The sequence below is a fragment of the Chlorocebus sabaeus genome, chromosome 23 (genome assembly GCF_047675955.1).
Source record: "Chlorocebus sabaeus isolate Y175 chromosome 23, mChlSab1.0.hap1, whole genome shotgun sequence".
Lineage (NCBI taxonomy): Eukaryota > Metazoa > Chordata > Mammalia > Primates > Cercopithecidae > Chlorocebus > Chlorocebus sabaeus.
In genome coordinates this window covers 35,291,349-35,308,567 of record NC_132926.1, presented here as the reverse complement: position 1 = coordinate 35,308,567, position 17,219 = coordinate 35,291,349, and the positions used below count along the sequence as shown (strand labels likewise).

Sequence of the window (17,219 nt, the reverse complement as noted above, 5' to 3'; positions counted from 1 at the left end):
CCATATAGGATGCTGTTTTGCATATAATTCTAGCATTCTCCGTTCATCTCTTTCACACACACACACACACACACACACACACACACACTGAGTGAGCCTGGAAGGAAATATAGCACATCAAAAATGTTTATAATGATTGTCTCTGGCATAGCTAGAAGGAAATTTGATTTTCTCTTTTAGACTTTTCTGTACAGTCAAAATTTTCATCAATGAACATGTACTTTATTCTTTTAGAGGATCTCTTCCTTCTCCTTTAACAGGTTTCATATTCATATTCACATGTGTTTTTTTAATGTATCTATTCCCAATAGAATGCAAGGTCTGTGAGAGCAGGGTCTACATTTAATTTTTTAAAATTTTATACCTAGGTTTTTTAGCATAGTGCCTAATATATAATTAATATTTTTAAAATAACTGCTGAGTGAACTATTGGACAGACACTGATTAGAAGGGATATGGCTATGTGTGAGGACTCTAATGAGCTGTCAAACATTCTGTTACATCTCTAATCTCCAGCTCACTTGTTAAAACAACATGCCATCTTCCTTGCATACTTTTGCCTCCTAGCATCACACAAGACTCTGCCTCCAATGAGGAAAGCCATTGCCACCACTCTCTACCTGCCAGCATCCCACCAAGGCCCCCCTTTCCCACTTAACCACTTCTGGTGAGGTGAGCTTCCCTCTAGCACTTACTGCAGCCACTCACTTGCAAGATTAACATTGTTTGGACCTCTACTAAGTTCCCAGTACTTTTCTAGAATGGGGGTCAGCAAATGATGGTCTACAGGTTACTCCTTGATTTTGTAAATAGAGTTTCACTAGAATACAACCATGCCCACATACTACAATGGAAGAATTGAGTAGCTGGGACAAAGGCTGTATGCTCAGCAAAGCCTAAAATATTTATTATCTGACCCTCTACAGGAAATGTTTACTGATCTCTGTTCTAGAATATCGACACATTTTTATAAAATGGAGATAATACCAAAGTTTCATTCTATTAGGATATTCGTAGGCAATATGAGATCCAAAGTATATGTCCAAGAACTTTGTACAGAAAAATTACTGTATTGTACCTCAGTTTGCTCTTAAGAACATATATTTTTATGTCAGACATACTTGCATTCAAGTCTTGGATCTGCTGATTGATACTGGGAAAAATGACACAAATTCTCTAAGCCTCAGTTTTATCATCAGTAAAGTAGAAATCTATTTTCTCTTTCACTCCATAAGTATGTAATGAGTGCTTTTTCACCAGATACTATACTAGGAGATGGATAAACAATGGTGAATAAGATCTAAAGTCTCACCTAACTCAGCTCTAATTGTACATACTTTTGACAGTTGTTGTGAAGATGAAATTATATATATATATACACACACACACACACAGATACATACATATATACACACACACATATATGCACACACAGGCATCTATATAATATATACATCATATGTAGTATACCATAGATACATAATACGTAGTATACAACAGAGAGTACATCCGGAATACTTAACCTGATTCCTGCTACATTGCAAGCACTCAGTATATAGTGGCTCTTCCTCATCATCATAATTACAGCAGAAGTCCTTTTAACAGACCTCCAAGTAGCTGACTCTCCAAGAAGAAAAAGTGCCTTCCATTCTTTCTGTAAAACAGGCCTACAACATCCTTTATAAGTACTCACAGCTAATTCAGTAGGCTAATCTCTGGTACATAGGCACACTTCTGCTCCTTCAGGTTGAGTTGCGTATTTACTGAGAGTCATTTGTGTTTGTTTCCAAGTTTCCTGATGCCAGTTATACTTGTTATTTAATTAAGTATCATGGGAGGTGATGAGAGGAATAGTGTAAAAAAAAGGATGGTTGTTTCATATGAAAAGTCAGTCGAAGAATTTCAAAAGACTTGACAAAGAATCATCAAATTAAAAGTAGGAGATATAAAAATTGGGGAACAATCATAAGAATCTAGAAGGATTCTGCAGTAAGATTGCTTCTGTGATATCTATGGTCTTGTTCAACCTTAAGGAAATCAAAATTGGACGTGGTCTTTGTCATTTGGGGTACGGTTCATGCAAGAAAAATATTACAACCCCCAATCACCAATCCATACTCAAAGGTAAGGCCTTGATTCTTCATCTGGCCTTTCATTGAAATTAATAAATTTAAATGGCATGTTATTTTTTGTGACTCCTTGCCTTAACTTTTCAAGTTCACTGTCAACTATTGGTCCCAAATGCATGGAGTAGAGAGGGATTCTTTTGTATTTATTTATTTATCACATATAAATAATAACATGTTGCCTCATCCCCTGCCATATTTTTGTAGGCAAGAAAACACTCAGCAAAATGAAGTGATCTGCCCAAGGCCACAGAACTAGCATAGCCAGAGGTGTGTCTAGAGCCAGGTGGGCTCTGATTCCACCACCTCGGCTACCTCATAATAATAGAGAGAAACAGGACACAGTTTCACGCACCTTGGCTTCTGTGGTTAATTATGTTTTGAGAAGAACTGAGTGTCACCTGCCCAAATAGATGGAAAGATGTTTGAGAACAAGACAATAGTCATACTTCACCATATGCCCCAGCACATCCTACATAGCACTTGGCAATAAATAATTTTTGTTTGAATTGTTAAATTTTCTTTCCTATTTTATAATAGTGGAAGAAATTGGGGCCTTCCTGGTTTCTGAAAAAGTTACGTTCCCTTGGAGTTTATAACCCGCTCCATGGAGTATAAAATAGCAGGAGAGAAATTCTATTGTGCCTGTCAGATCATGTCATTGAGAGCTTAACCTCATTGATTGGCACTTGCTTTTCCCCATGAGTGTAGCAAGATGAGCAGCACCCTGCTCACCAGATGGTTATTTGTTCCACCAGCCACCTTTGCTGCGTCCCTGATTCACTCCAGCCCAGGACTGTCTCCAGCATTCACGCTGCAAGGCAGCTCCTGCCAACAACTTTGCCAAATGGCTCCTCTCAAAGTCATGGCTGCCCAGACAGACTGGCTCCTCCATCTGCAGCAGCTTTTGGCAAAGAGAAGTTTCTCTTTCTGGCTCTGCCTCTTGGCTGCACCAGAGCCTTCTTGCCAGAAGGACGATTTGACCCTGGAATTTCTGGGGTCATTTAAAGCCTATGGCTGTGTTTTCCCAGTCTCACCCCTGAGTTGAACATAGAACATACCAAAGAGACCTAGATGATCACAAATACAGAAATGATGCCTCATAGAAACTTAGAGTCAGAAAAGCCTACTGTAGAGAGCATGCCTTCCCTCCCCCATCTTCAACCTCATTATAGTAGATTAGGAAACTGAAGCCCAGAGAGTAAAAGTGACAAATTATGGTAGCAGGACTGGAATCCTACCCAGGTCTTCTGACGTGCATTCCACATTACTGTTTACGATAGTGTATTTTGCCTTTCCATTTTCCCCCAGTTCATTTTCAAATTCTTGGTAGAAATTGGACCCTTGTATTGATTGATTCAGAAGAATATTTTTTAGAAAAACGAATCATCTTTTCTCTATCAACATCGTAACTGTTCTTTTAAACAGGTGTTCATTTACTACATTGTGATGAATTTTTGCCAAGTTTAAGAATACAGGGTTTGGAATCAGACAGACCTGGATGTGACTTCTGTTTTACTCACCCTTGTGTCACAATGGACTAGTAATCATATTATTTTGCTTTAACTTTTCATTTAAAGGGGGATGAGAACAGTATCAGCCTATACAATTAAATTGGACTACATGAGAAAAATATTTTAAGGCTCAAAACCTGTACTGGCACACAGAAAGCCCTCCATAACTACCAGCAGTCATTATTAGTTATTAACATTCAAATCCACAATGGTTTTGGGAGACACAGTACTGGGCACATATAAATAGGTAGGTCAGGTATTCTCATTCTCTGCATTAGCAAATTCAGGTTCTTTAGTTTACATTACTGATCCACAGTTACACAGAAAACAAATAGAATACCAGAGATTTCTAATTTTTTCTTGCCGTTTTGCTAAGAAATGGGAACTGTCATCTCAGCTTTAAAGATAATAAAATCAGGAAGGAGAACATTTAAACAAAAACACATATACACATAATCACTGCAGCATCTTATGTAATATAAAAGCTGGAAACAATTTTCTATCCACAGGGAACTACTAAATAAACTGTGGTACTATCATACTATGGAGCACTGTGCAACCATTAAAAGGCATGAGACAGATGTAGGTGTTCTGATACGGAAAAATCTTGAAGATATATTACTAGTAGAAGAACAAACAAATTGCAGATAAAACAGGCAGTGTGTACTCATTTATGCAAACATCCTCCCTAACTATATATCTATACATGTATATTTAAATGCATGAATAGAAAGATGGCTCTGAGGAAGTCTACCAACTACTGATAATGGCAACCTTTGGATAGGAAAGTGGGATGGGCATGGGATGGAGGGTGACTCATGCTTTATCTACTTATCATGCTTGAATCCTTTTAAGTAAGAAAGAATGTAGTATTATTTGACTTATAAATAAAAACATAAAGGCAGAGGGAAATGTGAATTGCAATAATGCAGTTGGAATGAACCAAGAGACCTCCCAACTTGAGTGTCTCTAGCCCTAACCTGACTTCTACAAAGCTACATGAGCAATGTTAGTCTCACTGAGTTTCCTGTGTGGCTCTCCCACTGTGGTAAGGTCCTTCCTGGTGGTATTTTGTACTTAGGGACCCAAGTTCTATCTTTTAGACCACCTGGGAACTCTCAGCAGCATCTTGCTGCAATATTCTGTATTAGAGACATTTACAGCTTTGCCAGCCTCTACACCCTTATGTGTCTGTACAGGGACACCAAACTGATGCTTCTACACTAAGTGGAGGAGGCGGCCTGCCATTCTGTGACCACTTCAGGTTCATTATTTAACAAGGATCCATACCAGTATGATAAGCAATGCCTGATGGAGGAGGTTTTCAGTTCCCCAATATTATGGATCAAATTGTACCCCCCTTCACCCCAATCTAAATGTTGAAGCCCTACCTCCTAGTGTGACTGTATTTGGAGATAGGTCCTTTAAGGAGATAATTAAGATTAAATGAGGTCATAAGGATAAGGTCTTATGGGGCTAGTGCCCTTACAAGAAGAAACACAAATGCCAGGGATTGCTCTATCTCTTTTCACACTTGCACACAGGAGAAAGGCCATATGAGGACCCAGCAAGAAGTTGGCTATACATGGGAAGAGAGAACTCACCAGAAACCAACCCTTCTGGCACCTTGATCTTGGAATTCCCGACTCCAGAAATGTGAGAAAACAAAATTTCTTTTGTTTAGGCAACTCAGTATGTGGCATTCTTTTAAATGCAGTCTGAGCTGACTAATACACCAAGCACAAAGGCCAGTACACCTGAAACACATCCTCCCACAGGTAAGGTACTCTTCAGCACACTCTGTCCAGCAGACCCCATCCTTCTCAGGTTAAATCATGTTCATAGGGGCCTCACTAGATTCCTAAACTCCACACATCTTTTTTCCCCTTACACACAGACCCCTCCTTCATTTAACATTTGTTGTAAGCAATCAAGTCTTTTACCTCTAAAGCACAGAAGTGAAAGTCTGACTTCCTCCTATACATGCACACACCCCTTCCCACTACCCAGGATGACCCTTTCTCCAAAGAAAACTATGAACATTAACTATTAATATTTCCCACTATTAAGTCTTTCCACAGTGAACTTGGAGAAGAACTTAAAGGTTCCTGGGTTATTTCTGACAAAGTTCCTAGTGAACTTATAAAAATAATCTGTGCTTTCTGTGATATAGTTGTATTGGAGCTGACGTTCAGCCTGATTCTAGACTTCTATTGGAGAGGCAAAAGAAGGAAATTTGGTGGTAAAGATGACAAGTTGGGTGAAAGCAAAATCATCTTCTTCTTAATGGAAGATGAGGAGAACCAGCTGGAGAGCCACTCTGGCCAAAGTGAGGCCTCAGACATCCACATATTTGTGTGCAAAAGGACATCTGCCATCCCACAGCTGCCTCTGTCATACTCCTCTTGCTGTGGCCCAGGCAACTATATGAGTTGTCATGAGCTGGGGAGAGTGGGTGCCTAGATGGCCCAGTGGGATCATCTCAGCTCAGCCCGGGAGCTGCATGCTTACTGTCCTACATCAGGGATGAGTGACATGGAGAAGGCTATTCAAAAAACTCCAGCTAGTTCTCACATCTTCATTGCTCAATTCCATAAACACTTTTTTTCTTTTCTTATTATAGAACAGAAGAAATCTACAGGAGTAAGTCAGCTAAGGATTCTGTTACTGGGTCGGAGAATTCAGCTCCCTCCCAGTGGGATAATGGAAAAGGCCCAGAGATGTGCACTGCTGTGCTAGGAGAAGATGGATCAAGTAAATCCAGCAGCACTGAGTAGGCACCAACAGGATATATGTGGAGGGTGGAGCAAAACTTGCATTTCCCCAAAAGATCCTGAGCAGAATGGGTGGGCAAAGAACATGTGTCTAGAATCCAGAGTCATGGGCTCTAATCTGGTTATGCCACTTACAAGTGAGTATGTTTGTAATACATGTGTGTTTGTTATGCAAGTTCCTTTGGTTCTCTGTACCTCGAAATTTCTTATTTGAAAAATGGGGTTAATGCAACCATTCTCTCTGGGTTGTTGAAAGAGATTAAATGAGTAAACATAAGAAATACCTAGGAAAATGCCCGGAATAGACCGTACTCATGATACCTTAGTTTCTTTCCCTCAGCTAAGTGTCTAAATTGGACCCTTATTTCTTCTTAAATGCAAATGCCAAAGTCTAGGAATGTCAGTCTACAGCTGTGCTATTTTCATTGGGCATTATCAATATTTTGACAGGACTGGCCTGATATTATTCATCCCAGGATCATTGGTACATTTCTGACCAGCGCTCATAAAGGGATTGGGATTGCCCCTGGGGACCTGGATGCTAATAATGATACTTTCTAGTGATTTTCAATGCATTCTGGTGATTATGTTTAGTAGCAGAACATTTCCCATCCCCAGAAAGGTCATTTACAGTAGTGTAAGGCAGCTACTTCTCACCTCACATTTCAGGTTTCTCTGAGAACAGTGGAGAGCTCAAACATTCATCCATATGCATTGGAAATAGCTTTCTGATCTGGCATTTGCATACAAATACCAAAGCAACTTAAGGAACTATGAGGCAGCTCTCCATCATATGACACTACCCCCTTTTATTTTTTCAATGCCTTCCCAGCATCTTCACATCAAAAGCCATTCTCATGTACTTTCCCAGCTTTATTCATCATATGTTCCCTTTTTCTTGAATTTATGTAGAATGGAGGATGGAGGAGGAACCTTTACTTCCTCACTTTTATTCTCTGTGGCCCTAAAAACCTAATGTATTTCACAAATCACTCAGATCTTAAGTTTGGAGACGCTCTAAACTGAACTAATCCAAGATGGGACTCTTCTTATCCTACCACATTGCTGAGAAATGGCCATATATTATAGTATTACTTGAATAATATCAGTGTGTGGTTAGTTATGCTTACCAAGGCCATATTCTATTGTGAGGTACTTTTTTGCTACAATTTCTTCATACCAAGCCAAGATCTGCTTCCTTATACGTTCTCACTCATTGGTTCAAGTTTTGCCCTGAAATGCTCTTATCTGAGGCATCTCATCTATTCATACAGTTTTAAGTACCTTTAATATGCTGGTGATGTTTAATCTAAAATTTATTATCTAGTCCAGGTCTTTCTCTTGAGCTTCAGACCCAGAAATACAATTGCCTACTTGCAAGTCTCACTGTGAAACTAGCTGTCTCACTGTCTTCTCAAACTAATCAGTTTTCAAAGTCTGTTTCCACTTTCAGTGATGAGCCCCATTACACATCCATTTTCATGGCAAAATTCTGGGAGTCATCCTTGACATCACCTTCTCCATCTGCACCCAATCATATCAAGTAAGTGCAATGCATTCTTTCTCTATTATGTATCTTAAATCCATCTAATTCTCTCCATCTCTACTGCTGCCACCATCCTGGAGCACACCATGACCTCCTAATTATCTCCCAACTTTCATTCTTTTTCATTACATGCCTGGCTCTCTAACCCCTACATAGCAGCCAGACTAAGCTTCTAGAAGAACAAATCTGATCATGTTTCCTTCTCCCTTAATGACTTTCCATTCATCTTTGGATAGAGTCCAAACTCCTTGTGGTCAACAAGGCTTGATGTGATCTGGCCCCTGAATACTTCTCCAGTCTTTTTTTCCCCAACATTTTACTATGAAAACTCAAACAGACTGCAAAGTGGAAAAAAATTACAGTGATTATCCATAGACCTACCACCTTGATTTAGTCATTAACTTTTTTTTTTTTTTTTTTTTTGAGACAGAGTCTCATTCTGTCACCCAGACTGGAGTGTAGTGGCGTGATCTCGGCTCACTGCAACCTCTGCCTCCTGGATTCAAATGATTCTCCTGCCTCAGCCTCCTGAGTAGCTGGTATTACAGGCATGCACCACCACAGCCTGCCAGTGATTAACATTTTATATTTGATTTATCATATGTCTATCCATTTACCCATCCCTGTATCTTAGCATTAATCTTTCTTGCTTTTTGTACATTCCAAAATGAACTGCAGACTCCAGTCTCATTTTTATCACTCTTTTCTCTGCTCCTAGCCATAGTCATCTTTCCGTTCCTTGGATCAGTTAGGCTACTGTATCGCTCTGGGCTATTGTACCTATCGTCTCTTGTACCTAAAATGCTTTCAGGTCTTGTTAATTGCAGATTCATCCTTTGGTTCACACCTTCAGCTGTCTGAGAGGCTGTCCTTGAACTCCCGATCTAAATTAGATTCGCCTTTCCACCTTATGACCCCAAGCATCTTCTGCCTTTCCTAAATATCACTTGTCACAATTGGTAACTATACATTTATTTGCAAAATTATTTGTCTAATACTGTCTCCTCTGCTAGACTGAAAGATCCATGAAGACAGAGACCTTGTCTGTATTGGAACATCCTGTATCACCTCTGCAATATTTGTTGAAAGAATTAAAGGCAGAATGAATCAATAATTGAAAGGAGCTACTTGTAATAGTAAACTTGTTCTTCCTTTAATATGTATAAACAAGACAGTTTTTTAAAAAAGGCTTCTGAGGGAAGATGGAACCCACTTGTTGCCAGAATATAACCAGCAAGTATATTTAGTAATAATAACAACTATAATGAATTAAGGGTAGGCTTTGTACTAGGCATATCCCAAGTGCTTGAGTGCTTTCTCTGCATCAAATAATTTTTCTTTGGCATAGGTTCTATTGTTATTCCCACTTTCCAGCTAAGGAAACTGAGAACAGGGCAGTTATTTTAAAATACCCCATCTATGTAGAATATTCAGTCTATCTGTGGCCCCATTTGAAAGTAGAAGATTAATCTAGAAAACTCACAGGCTGCTATAATGGAGACAGGGTTTTACTTGGCTCTAACTGAAGCCTAAAAATATAGCAGGAAACCCACATATAGAGAGATTTGAGAGATGAATCCCTGGTTAGGAATCCTGGATTTCCATATCTTAAAAATAAATAAACAAATAATCAAATCATTGTGTTGACTTTATTTTTGTGGGAAATTTCAACCCCACCCAAGGCCCTTCCTCTATATAACCCCATACACACACTTCATATTCTACCTGCAAAGGATTTTATGCCTGATGGCAACACAGCTTACACACCAAGATAAAATCATTGCAATCTTTCCCATAATAAGACCTGATTGGAAGCTAAAGGAAAATGAAGCAGTGCAGAATTTCCTAGTGGGAGAACCTAGCCTTCAGACACTGGCTTGAGTTTGAAGACAAGGTTTCCCATTCAATGTGAGACTTTTGGCAAATTGGTAACATCTCCAGTCCTCAGTTGCATCAGTTACCTTCTTTCAAAATGGAAATGACAACATCCATTTAACAGGGTTTAGATATATTGAAATGCTATACATGAAGAGCTCAGCACAGTGCTTGGAACATAGAAGATGCTCAAAGATGTTAACTTTAAAAGAGGAGGAAAGATAGGGAAAGGTAGGGGAGGGCAGTAACTTTCATGCTCAGAATTTTAAAAAAAAGTCCTAGGAAATTTATTTATTAAATGCATATCATGCATTCTTCTGAGAGAGACAGAGAGAGAGAAAGAGACTGAGAGAGGGGAGCTTGGGTGAAAGTGTCCTTTAGCATTTGCATTGCTCTTAGCTGGATGAACTTGCCTGCAGCCACCACTTACAATGCAAATTGAGTTTAGAGTCCTTCACACTAACTACACAGCAAAAACCTTTCAGCTTTAAATAGAACACTGCAATGTGGAATGATCTGAGCAAACGGAAGAAAAATTCAGAAATACATGTGAAGGAGATATTTTGGAGGAAAAAAAGAACAATCTGACATAACTGAGCAGATAGGAGGAAAATGTAGAAATATTAAAGGAAACAGAAAAGCAAGATCTATAGAAGGAGCTAGAAGCTAATTCCCCACCCAGTAAGTGGGTATAAGTTAATAAGGGGGAAGAAAACTTGTGGGGCAAGTCCCCAGTGAGGATAATTTTAACAAAGAGTCTTTTGATCTCGTGCTCTTTCGAGGTATACTAACACTTCTTAAGGTATTCATTGGAAGAACCAGGACTCTTCCCCCTCTGGCAATAAAATTACATGAATCTTCCCTGAAACGAATAGGTCAAAACCATAGGGAACTTCTTGCTCTATCTAACTTCTGGTATTTACATCGTTTAAGTTCTCTTTTCCTTTTCTTTCCATACCTTCTCTAAGATTAACCTGGAAGCTTCTGTGAAATAAAGGTTTGTTACTTTTAAGTGTGTTTAGTATGTGTATATGTTTGAGAAAGAGAAAGAAATCTGAGAGGTTGATTCTCACATGCCAGAAAGCTCATTGCTATAAACTCATATCTAATTGTTGACTACATGAACCTAGATATTCTATCCAGAATCAGAGTTTTCAAAAATGGAATAAAAATAAGAACAAAGGTAATATCCAGGGCTCTGAAAACAATAAAACAATGCCATTTTAAACTGATTTCTTCACTTCACAGTTGACACTCCTATACACATAGCTCCATTCTGGGCATTTTCTCAGCTTGCTAAGTTTCTCTTGCCTGCATAATGTAATATACAAGAAAACACGAAGGCAGCTTTCTTTCTTTGTGGTTACAAACAGAAAGAAATTTACCCCTCAAAGCCAACAGATGCAAGGCCAGCTTCTCTCTTGGATGACATGCTTAGATACAGAGTTAGTCATATGCTATCAAGTCACTGAGTCAGTGACAAAGCACTAAGATTGAGGGAGAACGGCTTACAATCAGGTTGCCATCATGCACAGAAAAAGAATCGGTAAGTATGGTGCTCTGGATAGGGGAGAGATGGACTGCACATCTTAAAAGCCATCTCTAAGCTCCTGGAGGCCAGAGCTTACAACTCTGCTTTATCTGTCTAGCACCATGGGTATACTGGGCTTGATGCTCTCCAAAAATGATGGCAAATTGAGAATATACTTTCAATAGCACTGGGCATTCCTTCTATCTAGAACTTCCAGGGATGTTTATAGAAGATGCCACCTTTACCCCCAGATGTGTGTGTGTCTTTTTATTTCTTTCAGAGTTTGAACTATTTTACTCCCCTATCACATTTCTCTAGTAGTCTTTTGATTTGATTAAATATTACAGAAATGTTAGCATCCAAGAATAATAATTTTAAATTAATACAACTTGCAACATTGTCCTAAAGAACTTCCACATACATTTTCTCGCATGGATATTACAATGTGATAATGCAACACTTTGTAGGAGTGGCTAAGGATAAAAGGCCTACAGGTAGAAAATGAAAGCAAAAATGCAAAAGTTTTGGCATTGGGGGAAAAATGCCTCTACTCTCTATTCACACACAAAAGGAAGAATGAGATTCCACCTGCTGACTTGCCCTCCCTGCCCGCACAGCACTAGGGCTTATGTCATAACAAGCTGGGGGAGAGGGAGAGACGACAATTTCACCTCTTGGCAAAGCTCAGCTTGCTGAACCCTCTTGCTTTCTGCTGGCTGTTGATTCAGCAGAAACTACTGCTGCAGAATTCATAATGGTGATTTTTAAAGGCCCCACCGATCGCGTTGCTCGCCCCACGTGTCAGCCTCAGTCGCTGGCCGCTAGAGCACTATATCCCCAGCCACCTTTTTATTTTTGCTAATGCACTTCCAAAAGGAAACACGTTCGGCCGTTTGCAAAGGGCCTTTGGGGTTTTGATTGTCTGAGCAGGTAACCTGGCCGGCCGGGGAGATGAATGGGCAGGAAATGAAACCATGCCCTCCCTGCAGCCACTGAGAGACATAACATCGTTTCGCTCAGGGAGGGGGTACCAAGGTCCTACTGGGCCCCTCCCTTCTTATCTCCCCCCAAAACCCCTGCAAACATCTCGGGCAAGGGATCATCTGCCTTCCTGGGGTCATCTTTCTGGGCGAGAGCCCCACCCTGAAAAGCCTAATCCCTGAGGGCCATTTTAACTCCCGTGGGCGCCGGGTCCACCTGCTGCTGAACGCCGGGCTCGCCTCGCGGAGCCCGGATGGATGCGGGGTGCACTGGCGGCTGCCGGGGCCAGCCGAGCCCCCGCCCCAGCCCCAGGGCCCGGAGGAGTCTCCGCCACTACGCGCCCAGCTGCCCACGAAGCACAGTGATCCGCAACTTGCGCCTGGCCCCAACGGCGGAATGCGGCGGGGCTGGCGTTACCTTCGGTCGCATAGCTGTGGTCGCGCAGGAAACTGTTGTTGATTTTGCGGGTATCAATGTCCTCCTCCATTGACAGCAGGCTTACTTGCGTGGGAACCAGAAGCCGGCAGACAAGTATCCATGATCCCTCCCCGCAGCCAGTCTCACAGGAGAGGGGGGCAGGGGAGCCAGTGGGACTGCACCATGGTCCGAGCCTGAGGAGGAGACGGGGAGGCGGAGAGAAAAAAAATAAAAACCCGGCAATGGAGCTGTCACCTCCTCCACTCGGGTTCTGCGAGGCTGCGGCGGCTCCTCCCGCGCGATGCGCTCACTCCAGCTCCAATTCCCAGCGAGGATGCTGCGCCTGCCTCCGCTGCCTCCGGGTGCCAAGATGCGCCGTGCCCCGAGGGGTCTGGTCCCGCCCGCCCGCCCCGGAGGCGCTCACAAGCGGGTCTGGGGAGATGCCCAACAGGTTCCCCTCGTTGGCAGCCGCTCCAAAATGCAAAAAGGATCCCTCCTCCCCCTGGGAGAGCGGGCAGCCGCGACAAAATGGTGCCTTTCTGGACCCGAGCTGCAGTGGCGAGATGGCAGGGACAGGATTCAGGCTTGCCTGGCCGGAATGAGGGTGCTGGTCCCACGGGAGGGCGGCTCCGGCAGGCGGGGGTAGGGAAGCTGGCGGGGAGCTGGGCAGGGCGCTGCGGCCGGCGCCAGCGCACTCACCCTCACACCCACACGCGCGCACTCGCAGCTGCTGCTGCTGCTGCTGCTGCTGCTGCTGCTGCTGCTGCTGCTGCTGCTGCAGGAGGCTGGAGGCGGCTGGTGCATTAAAGGCGAGGCTCCTCCCAACCGCGTCAGCAGCCCCAGGACTCTTTCCCAGCAGCGGTGGTGGCCGAGGCAGAGGCTGCGGTTGCTCTTTACTGCAGTGGGGCGCATGCAGCCGCGAATCGGCACCTGGGCAGCAAGCGACTAGCTTGCAGGTTCAGGTGGAATGCATAGACGCGCTCTTCCAACCTCCTCCCCTCTCGCGCCACTCAGCTAAGGGCTGCATTTACGCTAGCACCCAGAGCCCCTAGCTCACTGTCTTTCTCCGGACACTTGCACTTGAGGACAGAAAAGAGAAGTAGGTTCCTTTGGATAGTCAGGAAGTCTACATCCAGGTCCCTTTTCCTCACCCTTATATGATGCATGTGGTCCCTTGGTGAATTTAAAGGGCGAGGTTTGGGGCTGGAAGCTTCAGAAAGAGAGGAGAAAGTGGAAAGCGCCGCTCAGAGCCTATCTTAAGCCCTCCACTAGGAATAGGATGGAGAGTAGGGGCCAGAACTTCGCAATTGCTTCCCCCATTCCTAAGAGTCAAAATATCTTCTAACTATAGGAGGCTGGTGTTCAATAAAGCATCTGTGTCTACACAGGTGAAGGAAAGCACGAGACTAGTAAACAGGGTCAGTCTGAAAAAGTCCACTCTCCCTTGCCCTTTGCACTTCGTTTTGGACAAACTATTGCAGCCCCTCCATTAGGTTTTGCTTGTGCAGGAACACCTTCTATTTGCTCTCAGCGTGGAAGGTACACTGAAGCACAGGAACATAAGCATAAGAGCCCTGTGCCCACAGAAAGCCACTGCTACCCTGGGGGAATTTCGGGAATCCAAATAATACAGAAAAGAGACCTGTCTTCCTACTTCAACTAGGAAGAAAATATAGAATTCCCTCCCCACCCATGTTTTCCCATATTTCAAACTCTACTTTTGCAAGAAAATGAGAACATTATTGTTATGAAACAACCAAAAACACTTAATGAAGCAACTCAAATCATTAGAAAGCTAATTTGGAAAAGACATCAACCCCAATCACTAGAAAGCCAATTTGGAAAGGACATTTCCTAGGTTTCATCTTGTAGAAGGTATTCATTTCAATGGGTATCACTGTAGGGAGAGACATCAGCAAATGTCTTGCTCAGTTAAGCTCCACAAGTTTAGCTAGATGGGCCCAGAGGGACCTATGAGTTAATTATATACATACAATGCTTCAGCTAACACAATTTAGAAAGTATTTGAAGTTCAAAAAAATGGAAAAACAAGTCCTTAACTGAGGTTGGGAATTGTCATTAGATTTCCATGCAGTATGGATACTTCTGGTAGATAGAAAATTACTTTGTCCTCATCTCCAGAAAGTGACTGCATATCCGTAGGAGAAAAGAGCAGAAATGTTCCTTGACATTGTGTGTGTGTGTGTGTGTGTGTGTGTGTGTGTGTGTGTGTTTTGGGGGAGGGGGCGGGGGAGTTCAGTTCAACTTTCAATAGATTCCATTTTATTTTCGTCTGCTGGTTAAGGCTTATGCACTTGTTTGTTCAAAATCCACATTTAAAATTTTAGTAACAGGTGAAGACGGGTACAAGTTGATTTAATCCACTTTAGTGCCAGTTGTCCTGGCTGGTTCTTCCATGGGATGAGCTGTATCTATCACCAAGGTTCCAACATCCAGTCCTTTTGTAGTTACACATTGTAGCTTCTTTTGGATATTGGCACAATTTGGAGTAGGAGCAGAGTGAGGAAAAGCTACGTTCATCTCTTAGTGAATCAAAATGATGAGAAGACATTGTGCCTTCAGTTGGAACAATCTTAAATTGTTTCAGGAGGCCTTGGAATAGTATTTGGGAAAATTTCCCCCTTGTCTTTCTGAATCATGGGCTAGATTGGGACAGAGCTGTGTGATGAATCAGGTAGGCCCAGGCTTATTGGCCAGGCTGTGCTTGAGGAATTTTCCACTGTAACCAATGGGGAAAATGTCCCTTCCACAGATCAAGCCTCTGGATTTATTCATTTTTTTTTTCCATATATCCTGCAAAATTTCTCCTGCATTTATTCAACAGTCTAGGCATTTTTTCCTGAGACACAAGTTCTGAGAAGGCAAATTGGATAGGTCTCCATTGTTTAAGTAGATTTCAAGGTTTCCATTTGGCCAACTACTCTTTTCTAATGTGAGAGAACTAGCTCATCCACCCAAAACCAAGGAGGAAAAAGCTGTTGGCTCTGTGCCTTAACACAATGACATGTGGTGAAGGAGGTAAGGGAGAGAAAAGAGCCCTGTGCACCACTGTGGAGATGGGGGGTGTGGGGGAGAGTGGGGGAGATGGGAGTAGGCTGCAGAGATGAGTCTTCAAAAGACTCACTGGCCACTTCTCTATTCCTCTAAAACGTCAAGTTCTTTCCAACAGTGGTGAGCATTTCTGCATGCTATGTTCTATGCCACTTCCTCACATCTTGGCATTCAGTCTCTCAACTGTCCCTGCTTCATTGAGGCCTTCCCTGACCACACCATAGTCCTGACCTCTGGTGTTTTCTGTGTTCACAATTTTTTTTTTTTTTTTGGCCTTTTTCATGACCCACAGCGTTTTATAATATTTGTTTACTTATTATTGTTGGCCATTTTCACTAGATCTTTTACTTTTGTTTTCTTATTTTATTTTATTTTATTTGTTTTTTTGAGACAGAGTCTCGCTCTGTCGCCCAGGCTGGAGTGCAGTGATACGATCTTGGCTCACTGCAACCTCTGCCTCCCAGGTTCAAGCGAGTCTTGTGCCTCAGACTCCCGAGTAGCTGGGACTACAGGCATGCACCACCAGGCCCAGCTAATTTTTGTACTTTGAGTAGAGATGGGGTTTCACCATGTTGGCCAGGCTGGTCTCAAACTCCTGACCTCAGTGATCCACCTGATTCAGCCTTCCAAAGTGCTGGGATTACTGGCGTGAGCCACCATGCCTGACCTCACTAGATCTTTTCTGTTGACTAACTGGCACTTAGTAGATGCTTAATTATTTTTGTTGGAGACAAACATTTCTTAAACAAATGAATAAATTGCTGAATATCCTACTTAAATATTTAGGTTTCATACCTCTAACTCCCATATTAAAATTATCTGTTGTGAGCTGGAAATTTTCTAGCTCATAAGCTGTATTCCTATTGAAATAATTGTTTTGATTTATTCCTGTATGCATATACACGATCAAAATTTACGAGGCACTTATGTAAAGAATTATTCTGGCCAGGCGCGGAGGCTCACACCTGTAATCTCAGCACTTTGGGAGGCCGAGTCGGGTGGATTATGAGGTCAGGAGATCGAGGCCATCCTGGCTAACACGGTGAAACCCCGTCTATACTAAAAATACAAAAATATAGCCGGGCATGGTGTCATGTACCTGTAGTCCCAGCTATTTGGGAGGCTGAGGCAGGAGAATTGCTTGAACCTGGGAGGCAGAGGTTGCAGTGAGCCGACATTGCACCACTGCACTCCAGCCTGGGAGACAGAGCAAGACTCCTTCTCGAGAAAAAAAAGAAAAAAAAAAAAGAATTGTTCTAGGTGCCAAGGATATAGATTTATATAAAACAGAGTTTCTTTCTTCTTAGAACTTAAATTCTATCATCTAATTTTAATAACATGAGCTTTCTTAGAAATACAGCAAATGCATTCTATATCAACAGA

General features: G+C 42.2%; 1 protein-coding gene across 8 annotated transcripts in view; it reads right to left on the bottom strand.

Annotated features, from left to right (window-relative positions):
• The window catches only part of PPP2R2B (protein phosphatase 2 regulatory subunit Bbeta), a 484,529-nt gene that overhangs the window by 265,261 nt on the left and 202,049 nt on the right, over positions 1 to 17,219 (bottom strand). For 2 of the 8 annotated variants that reach the window (XM_038006380.2, XM_008014866.3), the window contains exons 1-2: positions 13,464 to 13,577; positions 12,765 to 12,958 (exon numbers count right to left, since the gene is read on the bottom strand). The exons of 3 other annotated variants lie outside the window; for them this stretch is intronic. Coding sequence is in view for 4 of the 5 variants with exons in the window: in XM_008014866.3 (XP_008013057.2) it covers positions 12,765 to 12,834 (70 nt within the window). In the remaining variant the exon portion in view is untranslated. Of the gene's footprint in view, positions 1 to 12,764; positions 12,959 to 13,353; positions 13,702 to 17,219 lie in introns of those variants that run through there. 3 more of the 8 variants (XM_008014861.3, XM_008014860.3, XM_008014859.3) reach the window with 2 other exon arrangements.